At 32.3% G+C, this 10,756-nt stretch overlaps 1 protein-coding gene across 1 annotated transcript; it reads right to left on the bottom strand.

The window, feature by feature from the left end:
• Positions 1-214: 214 nt before the first annotated feature.
• On the bottom strand, positions 215-2,997 carry LOC145017687 (uncharacterized). Its single transcript, XM_078975676.1, has 6 exons — positions 2,644-2,997; positions 2,245-2,437; positions 2,045-2,131; positions 1,557-1,943; positions 1,268-1,421; positions 215-1,173 (listed from the first exon to the last, which is right to left on the bottom strand). The coding sequence occupies exons 1-6, from the start codon at positions 2,730-2,732 to the stop codon at positions 560-562; spliced, it is 1,524 nt and encodes a 507-aa protein (XP_078831802.1). The 5' UTR covers positions 2,733-2,997; the 3' UTR covers positions 215-559.
• Positions 2,998-10,756: the final 7,759 nt, after the last annotated feature.

Here is a 10,756-nt window from a genome sequence, read left to right as displayed (position 1 = left end):
ATAAACAATAAGCAATACATACCCTATTTTTTTTCCTATCCAAACACCCCCTAAAACAACCACAGTTAGATGTAGAATGTCATGCACCTTTGTATTCTGCAATTTACCTCTGAACATGGTTAACGTGATCTAAATAGGCAATTTCCTAGTATTAAACTCGAAACCATCATCAAAACAGATGATGAATCAGAAAATCAACAAGATTCAACTACCATGACAATAAAAAATCCGGGTATCATTTTCATAAACTCAAGAGTAAAGCCACCGAATACAACGCCTTGACAATTCCCTAATAAAATTAAATACAACACCATTCACAATTTCTACCAAAACTAATACATCAAATATCTAACAACAAAGAAGTTACAAGTTTCCAAAACACATGTTCGATTGAACTCAACTGGACAAACTACTTTTGAACATTAGAATGACAACGGTATTCACGTCTTTTGCACAGATGAGAGATCAAGCGTGAATCCATTATCCATGTCCCACCTTTTTGGGTGGCCATCAGTCTCAATCTCTATCACAGTCCAATGCATGTCAAACACAGTATAACCTAATTCTCTTGTTTCATGCTTTCATTCTTATTGCATGTTTCCATGGCCATAGGTTCACCATCACCACCAACCGCAGATTCACGCACATCTTCATTTTCTTTAGCTTCCTTTTTCTCGGAAGTATCTTCAACATTTTTACTCGAATCATTTTTCAAAACCAACCCCTCCACTTTCACAAGATTGCCATTTTCGCCATGTCCCGTTTTAGGCGGATTCACCAAGGTGGAAACCGCAACACCATTTGTTTCCCGGGCCGGATTCACGGGGCCCACGGGTCCGAGATTTGAGCCATGATCAAGCGGGCGTGAGGTGTTTGGTGAATGTAGGTCCCGGAAGTTGGTAGCATTTGTTTTAATGTGGATGGCGCCCTTTAACTGTTGCTTTAATATAGCGGCGGCGGCTGATTGGGTGGCGATGCGGGCCCCGGCAGCAACCGCAGCGGCTTTCACCGGATCAGGGCCGTTGAGGAGAGACTTTGGTGGTGTTTTCGGGGAGATTTTAGGGAATGTTTTTGTTGAAGAGTCTTCACGGGTGCTAGTGGATGGAGTGTCAGGGGGTATGATATTGATAGGGCGGATGGAAGTATTGGTGGTGATGCTTGATTTTGTCCTACCTGTCACGTTACGATTGGTGGAAATTATGTCAACCAATTAAATGTGAAAATTTTATAGGAAAGATTCAAGAAACAGAAACAGTAAAAATCATACCCATTGAAAGTGAAGAAGATGACTTTAAACTATCAACTCCAGGCTGATCAAGAGCCATGTTAAGTGCCCTTCTAGCTGCTAAATGTACCTCAGAAAGCTGTGATCCTGTCTTCACATTTGAGTTTTCTTTACGCTTTTTTATAATATTCCACCTCTGTATCATTTTCATAAAATTAGCACAAAAGTATCAGACTTTGACTTTCTTATGGAGTCAAACTGAAGATGTCATTCATTAATTTTCCATGGATATGACATTCACTAATCAATATGAAGTTAAAGAGAAAGAAACCTGAGAGAGCTGAGAAGCAGTTCTATCACCCTTAAAATCTCCTTTTAAGATATTTGCCCAATTTCCTTCACCACATTTTTGAACTGCAGCAAAAAGTTCCATATCTTCAGCTGCAGACCAAGGCTTTCTTTTCCTCCTAGGTGGCAAATTACCACTTCCTGAACAATTTGTTTCAACTCCTTCTGTAGATCCAACTACTGCAACTGGCTGTTTTTGAACAGAAACTGGAACTGTGATGTTTGTCCCCCTCATATTACTACCTACTTGTGAATTTTCAGAAAGATCTCCTGTTGACTTTCCGTTAGGTATGTTTATAGTCAATGGAGCCTCAATGGTCAACCCTTTTTCCAATCCAGAATCACATGTGGAGCCTGAAGCTATGAGTACCTGAAGCAATCATTCAGTTGTTTAGGGTTTAGGGTTTGTAGTCAAATTGGAGCAACAGTTGCTTATATGGCACCTGATTAAATGGAAGTATTCTTGGTTACCTTCACACATGCTGCAGCCTCCATTGACGCTTCGTTGTTGACAGGTGGAGAAACTTCAAGCTCATATTCTAAATCGCTTTCATCATCCTGCAAATTGGAATTTAATAAAGGAGACTATATGTAAACTGAATGATGGAAGATGGAAAATATCGTATATCAGATGAGCATTTTAAGAATAGATATGAACACAAGATGCTTACCAGAGGTTTAGATTCGTCTTCAAGGTTTTCAAGCATTACATCACGATAAGCTAAATGACGCCAAAGCATTTGGTATTCCCTTGGATTGGTGATACCAGTCATGGTTCGTTTCACCATTGCATTCCAGTCTATTTTTGATTCTTCGAGTTGAGCCACTTCCTGAAGCAAAGCTAGGACTGTTGTAGCTGTGTACCTTCGAAACAATCACATCAAAAACGAACATTTATTCAACAAAAGAGCTTCCTTTGAGATGAATTCCTCCATTATAAGAGATTAACTCAATGAAATAAGTGCGGATATGAGCGTTTGTTTCAAATCGCAACAAAGCAGCAATGAATCCGAATTTATGTTCTTTCGCTAAAACCCTAATAAAAGAAGTAAAAAAGGGAGAAAATGAACCTTTGTAAGATGATGGATACATCTTCTTCGCTAATGGTGCCCTTCTTCTGCTTCTTGGATTCCTCACTCATTTGTGATTCCTGATTCATCTACTGAAATCGCATGAATTTCGCAGTATAAGGAAAAATCCCTTGAATTTTTCTGAGACCCTAATAATTGGGTTTTCTTGTTGTTCTTTAGGATTTAAGAAATTAACAAAGTATGCGATCGATTCGAGTTTCGGAGTGAAGAACCGGATGAAATCCAAAGGCAATCAATTGGATTCTAATGTGTAACGAGGAAAAACATTGACTACGGAGTACAATCAGTCAAATCAAATCATACGTTTACAAGGTTAACGGTTGATTAAAAAGTCATTATCCTTAAATAGAAAAGCAAACATTCCAAAGAATATAGAATTACCAAATTGATATTTAGGTGCTGTATCCCACATATATATATATATATAAAAAGTAATATATATATAAAAAAATAGTTTATAAATCAGTTTATGGTAATTTTTTTAACTTAAAAAAGAATAATGCATTGTAGGGAAATTAAGTAATCTAATTATTTTTTTATCGTTTTTTTTAAATACTCAATTTTACAGTTTATGGTAATTTTTTTAACTTCATTCTATGCAACCCAATCAATATGTTCTCGAATCATCATTCCAATCCATTCCGACCTGTTTCGAAGAAAAAGTACATCACCTTTATTCCGAATTTTATTCTAAATATCTATGTATTTCAAAGACCTGCACATTTCGGAATAATCATTGACCTCTTCCCTCCAAGAGGCTTCAATCAAGAACACTTACCCTAAATCACACAAAATAAAACCATTGTAGGAAAATTACCACGTTTCTGAATTGTTTCATTTATAGCAATCATCTCTAGTTATCTCATATTTCAAGTATTATCAAATAATACTTCATAATGTACTTTTATTATGGCTATAGCATGAGAATCGACAAAAAGATATACTTACTTAATATTTAGGGTATGGTATATTAATCCTAATTTATTTCGATGTCTAGGGTATTAGGCTAAACCCATCTGATCACAGAGAACAATCTAACCTTAAGTAAAATTCAATGTTCTTATTTAATACATTTTGTGAAAATAATTATATTTATACATGATCTTTTATTTATAAAGTATCATTTAATCGTCTAATAATTCATTTAATCAATTAGAAATTTATTTATTTAGGTAACCCTACTGATATCTAATAACTATCAATTCAACAATCACTTAAGCACTTTTTGGTAGCATGTGGATGAATCATATCTGAATGATGTAGAGATTTTTATGAATCTGTATCTGAACAATAAATTGATATTTGGTTAGGCATTTAAGTGTTTGTCTCTTAATGAAGAAAATGACAATTTTGACCCTTTAAACTATTTTTTACATATGGATTAAACATCCTACAAGATACAACATCCAAATTAGACAGCATACAACAGCAAAATTAACAATATATCACAATAAATTCGTTCAAACAATTGGATTGATAGGTTTCGATTTGAAATAGTTGATTGTGAACAAAGATAACTCATCATGATCATTGTGGTTGTTGTTGACATCCTCAATGGCATTGCTCCTTATAGTATTGGAGCTTAACCTTGCATTCTGATTTGTAACACCTCGATCCAGATATTTTCTATTTCTATCCTTAATATGAAATTTGTTTCAAAATTGGTCCCATTGTCCACTTAATGAAATCGTGTGTTTATGTTAAGTACATAGGGCATACTCAACGTACGCAGGGCGTACGTGGCTAGGGGTCAAACCTTAATTTTTAAGGTTTGAGCCATGTTTAAACAACATTAACTTCTGAAGACCATTTCCCTCATCAGCCTCCATCTCCCAAATCGTCCCTTGCAAACCATAACCCATTATGTGAGCATTTTAAGCTTCAGAGAGTGTATTTTGTGCTCTTGAGGGAAGGAAAAGATAGTGGATTCATCTTGGAAGCTCAAGATCACTTAGATCTAGTAGTATCTCACCCTCAAGCATCCTTTGGAGGTATAATGTTCAAATCTTGAAGAATTATTTTCTTAGATCTTGCTAGTCTAGAGTTTATGTACACTTTTGGTCCCATGGTTTGGTCTAGTGGAGTATAACTACTCCAAACCTTTGAAATGTAGTTATCCATAGTTTTGAGCTCATAGATTCATAAAAATGAAAGCTTTGGCATCCTCATTAAGTCATGCAAGAGTTTTGGGACTTTGGATGACTTTTGGACCAAGTGTTTGAGTTTTTACCCTCTTGTATGCATGCAGATGGATAAAGTTGAAGACTTTATCCATTAAGACATCCCTTTTTACCTGGATCTGAAGTTTGGTACTTTGGCTTAATGAAATAAGAACTTAATGGAAAGTAGATATTTAGCTCTGGTACGTTGCACATACCAAGTTGCGAACTCGTGAATTTGTGAGGCGCCCTCTACATTGGGTGTAGAGGGGAGTATGCAAGGCGTACTCAGCCTAGATGGAATATTTGTCTTTTTGACATTAACTTTGGCCAGGATTTTGACCAAGTTTGACTTAGGGGTATTTGGGGTATTTTGAATATTAGTTTGAGATTAAGTCACTACTTGTTTGTATAGTTGACTTGTAGAGTCAACGGTTGGACGTGTGATTTGTTCAACTACATTTCAGACTGTGGTGTGAGTTTTTCCTCACCGTGCTTATGGGTCAATGGCACCAATGTCGACCCACTAGATTATGTATCTTGGTATATTGGATTGATGTTGTGTTGGTTATATGATAGATTGATAGATATGTATGATTACATATGTTTACGAAGTTTGTGGTACACCGGTAGATCAATCTGATTATCTGTACTTTCTAGTTATTGATTGTTATTGTATATGTTGACATGTTATGGTATGTTAGGTTAAGGTGGTTCTGTTTTGTGTTGAAGGCCAAAATACTTGGGGCGGTCCAGATAGGATGAAGGCCCGAGAGGCAGACCAGCCAGGCTGAATGTAACATCGTGATTTTTCACCAGAAACTTTTATTTATTTTCAAAACATTTATTTAACATAATACATTAGCAGAAGTCTTATTTAAAGTTTAAAGGAAACATCACCAATGTTATAATTTTTTTCAAAAACATCTTTTATCAAAATATAGTTCATAAACCAAATCAAAAACAAGTTCTCAAAAACAAGTGTTAAAAAAGCTCCACGATATGTCTAAATGGTATCAATACTAAGACATAAATTGGAATGTGACTGTGACAACCCGAACCTTTTTCCGTTAATGTTAGCCCGATTCCGTTAAATAAATTTTGAATTTTTATTTAGTTCCATCAAATTATTATGGTTTAAAAGATTATTTAAGTTATGTAATTAAATTTTACATAAGAGTTGGAACCAAAATCACGCGAAAACCCGAGTTTCTTAGAATTTCAGCGAATCTAGTCCGTTTGGTGTTCACGGTCGTGAACCTGATCACAGCTGTAAACCGTTCATGGCCGGGAACTGGTTTTCGACAGTGAAACCAGCCTATAAATATATATATATATATATATATATATATATATATATATATATGTGTGTGTGTGTGTGTGTGTGTGTTTCTATATATATATATATATATATATATATATATATATATGTGTGTGTGTGTGTGTGTGGTGTGTGTGTATATATATATATATATATATATATTCTATTATATTAAGCATATTGAGTGTTTCTTGAAAATTAAGAGGTACAAATATTACTACATTATGTATAATCTTTTTTAGCTTAATATCCATTGCAATTCGTGTAACGTCTCCCATACAAAACAAGAAACCCAAACACGCTCCCCCGTTTCTCTTTAAACCCTAGATCTCATCCGCCCACTTCCCCAACAATTAAGAATGAACTACCACCACGAACCGATATTACCTATTTATTTCTCTACCACCACCACCCACTCTTCGCCCTCACACCACTGACCGCCAGCTGCACTTGCATCTCCTCTATCTCCCACCATCTTCAATCGTTGCTAGCATAAGCAGAACTAAGTATGCTTCTATGTACGTTTTACATCACAACCAAATCTTATTGATTTATACTTTTTCATTCCAATAAAACTTGATTTTTAGTTTTATCAGTTTTGTGCTTCAACTTTCAACCCTAGATTCAATTAAGTCCCAGGATAGAACTTTCAAAGGAATATGTTTCTTGTTGAGCATTGGTGATGGTCTGTTTCTATCTATCTATTCTTGAGATATAGTAATTATTGATAATTTCTTTATTTTCATCTACATTTAATATATCATTAATGGTGTATAAATGTTTGTAGAAAATCATCTAATCTTTGGATTTTCTTTGACTATACCCCTCTTGGTAATAAAAAGGCATGCTGCTAACTCAAAGGTTTACTCTCTATGGTATGAATGGGTGTGTGGTTTTTGATTTAGTTCAATTCACACACACACACACACATCACTGCATCCTGAATTGATGGTGTTGTAGAACTTTATATGAAATTTGTTGTTTCTTTTTTTGCAAGTTACATACTATTTTTTCATGAAACCTACACATATCCCCTTGACCAGGATTGACATATCTTTTACTTAAAGAGTTGTCTTTATTGTTTTGCTCCCAAAAAGAGTTATCTTGCTATTTTAGTTATTCTTTAAGCTTATTCAAAGTTTTGATCCTATTACAAAGAAAAATATTGTCTTTGGGGCTGTGTGGGTTAGGGTGGTGGTGCCATATAAACCTAATAATAATAAAAGAATGAAATAAATGTTCGTAGAGTTCCTAAAGGTGATTGACTATTTAACTCTTCACTAATTTTTTTTCTTCGTTTGGCTTGGTTGTAGGTTTTAACATTGATTTCTCATATATAATTTGATTAATTCAAGTCATTTAATGTACAAACATCAATGGGTAAATTCATTTCTTAATTTCTGCAACCATCTAAAGTCAAAGGGAAATGTTGGGGTTTCTTTAATTGTACTCTATATTTTTAATGTTTCTATATATTTAATTATCTGATACCAATTAAAAGAGAGCTTTGGATGATTTTTCCTTTATTGTTGGTCCAAGTGTGTGTAAATGTAAAACAGTTTATAGTTTGGTGTTGCATTGTACTGGTTTGTTAATTAACTCCTTTAGTTGGTCATTTTGGACTAATTTGCCCCTGATGCTGGTAGGTAGTAAATATTGAAGTTGCTCATTGCTTATTGCATTTGGAGTTTGGTAATAGTGAAATTTATAAAGCTCTTGATAGTTGGGTTGGTTCCTACCTGTGTCGGGGGTAGTTTCGCCTTTGTTGACGAATTTACCCTTGATCCGGACATACCCCTAAAGTGAGTAATATCACTTTTCTCATTGGTTTTTCATTCAAGTAATTCCTATCTCGTAGTTTCTTCCATTGTTTTTTCATTCAAGTAATTTCTTTTATGACCTACCTGGTTAAAATCTGTCTCGTAATTGCTTTCATTGGTTTTTCATTCAAGTAATTATTTTATATTCATTTCCTACTGATTTATGTTCATTTATTAGTTGTGAAACTGATATCATGTTGAATGGGAATCAACATGCTTACACTCAATGTTAGGGATTATTCGGGAATTGATATGAAAAAAAGACATTGCGGATAATTGGAGTTAGTATGTTTAGGTGAACAGGATTAGGCCTTTTTTTTTTTTTTTTTTTTTTTTTTTTTTTTTTTTTTTGCGTTTGCTTTTCTTCACTGTGGTTCATTTTTATTTTAATTGTAGTTTTCCTTCATTCTATTTTTTAATAAGATCAAATCTCTATTTCAAATTGTGATCATATGCTTATATTTAGTTTCACTCGATTTAAAGAATCTTGGGGTAGAGCATCAAATACTCTGGAAACATGTTTATGCTTTGTATGTTTTTTAGTTATCTTTTCTTTCCACATTTTCATATATTGTTTTTTAGGTATTAACATACATTTAAAAAAAATGAAAGTTTAAACTACATAAAACAAATTAAAACTCAATATAAACATACCACAATCATATGGATGTTTAACTTTTAAATTGTATACAAGATTCTCATTTGTTTTGCAATTTATAATTTACTTTTATGCATTCAATACTTCTATTTTTAATCTAAAACAACAATTAAAAATGGACATTTTTAAATGACAAATAAACACCGAAAGGAAATGATTCATCAAAAAACAATTTGTATTTCTTGAAATATAACATGTTTCCTAATGGAAATAATTTCTGAAACTAACTATTTGTATGACGAGCTTTATGTGACATTATCCAAATGGATATCACGTGCCAATACAAAAGTATTAGTGAAACCTAACGAACAATTCAACGGTTGTGAAATCTATACATCAAATGTAGTGTATAACAAAGTATTGCGTGATTAATAGTATACAATCAATCATACGTTTGGTCATATTGTAAACAATCCGGACTCTTCGTTTTTTAGTCTTACCAATTAATAGTGTATAATCAATCACGTGTTCGTATATCTCCACCTATAACCACACTATTAACATTTGCATCAAATTTAATTTAAACACAAAATGAAAATACATTTTTTATTTTAACCTAAAAGGATAACATACTTTTAATTTAACCACAAAAATACACTAATATTTTGAACCAAAAGAGCAATGTACTTACATTTAAAAAGAAATGAAAAGAAAACCTTAAAGTATGTTGCTATAATGGAAAAACAAATTATTGTATTAAGTCATTGCATTTTCACTTTTTAGTATTAAAACATTACACTTCGAAAAATTATATAATTATATCAAAATATTAATAGTTTAAATCAAAACATAACCATACTAATATTTGTTGTACTACCTGTCACCGTAGAGGAAACTAATCGCCACATCAAAACTAAAGGTTATATTTAGAATGTAAAAAGGTTGAGAACACGAGAACAATTATGGAACAATCATTTTTTAAAAGACATTATAGAAATTAAATGATTACATTAATGCTAATTAGTCAACATGAAAAGTAACATATTAAATGGGCTTGTAACGACTGTTTTCTTAGATAAAATAGGATTGCATGCAAGTAAATAAAGTTAATATTTCATATTAAATGATCACGTATACAGGTTAATATATGATAACATTTTCTTCCATTAAATTTCTATATTTTATTACTAAATGAATTTTGATGTTGAAAGATTCGTGAGTGAAGATAATTGTTTTACTAGAGTTGAAAATAACACACATTCACTTCCTAGTCCATTAAGATTTTTTTATTAAGTTTATTTGGTTAGATTAATATTAGTAATAGTGTAATCATGCATGAATATATTTGTGTGTATGTTGTGGTGTTGAAACTTTTTAAACATGAAAATATGTTTTAGTCACTAATGAATCACCTTGTTGATGATTTAATTGGTTTGTATTTAATTATGATTAGGTAATGAAGTCCTAATTTTGCAACTTAGTGATTATGTTGATGTTCAATGATTATACGAATGAAAGAAAATCAATAGTTTTAGTATTTTTTTTTCTTCTTTAATTATATTAAATGTGAGGATTGTGTTCATACATTTATAAAGTTGTATTCGTAAAAGAATATACCAATATTAAGTTCATACATTTATACATAATTATATTCAATAATGATTAAATCAATTGAGAGAAAAAAGTTACAAGATTCATCCTTATGTCAACCCTTTTCTTGAATCAATCACAACCCCAATTCTTCCTTTTGAGTTAGATTGCACCGACATATAATAATTTATAATTGGTAATCACATGTAAATAACAATAAATATTAAAGAATAACAAATATTATGTAATTCGCAAGCTTGTTTAATGAATAGTAGTGATACCTAACAAATCCCAACAACCCTTTTCTTTAATCAATCTCTACAAAATACCAATAACATGTAAATACACTATAATGATCAACAAAATGTTTAGATGAATGATTGATTATGAAAATATGGTGTGTTATAATCACAAATGATTATAAATAGTGTTAAAATCAACTATGTAGCATATAGTTATAATAAGAAATAATTAAAATGTTGTTCTAATCATAGATGCAACCATAGTTATAATCAATTGCATATAGTTATAATAAGAAATAATTAAAATGGTGTTCTAATCATGGGTGCAACCATAGTTATAATCATAAATGACTAACAAATAC

This window comes from Lactuca saligna, chromosome 9 (genome assembly GCF_052625555.1).
Source record: "Lactuca saligna cultivar CGN05327 chromosome 9, ASM5262555v1, whole genome shotgun sequence".
Lineage (NCBI taxonomy): Eukaryota > Viridiplantae > Streptophyta > Magnoliopsida > Asterales > Asteraceae > Lactuca > Lactuca saligna.
The sequence above is the reverse complement of the archived record's forward strand: the minus strand, read 5'-3'. Positions and strand labels throughout refer to the sequence as shown.

Bases quoted from the DNA above. Each gene is read 5' to 3' on its own strand.
- LOC145017687 (XM_078975676.1), bottom strand. From the start codon at position 2,732: ATGAATCAGGAATCACAAATGAGTGAGGAATCCAAGAAGCAGAAGAAG. The intron at 1,944-2,044 runs GTAACCAAGAAT...TGATTGCTTCAG, and splicing joins AGGCTGCAGCATGTGTGAAG to GTACTCATAGCTTCAGGCTC. The intron at 1,422-1,556 runs GTTTCTTTCTCT...AAAATGATACAG, and splicing joins CTGCTTCTCAGCTCTCTCAG to AGGTGGAATATTATAAAAAA.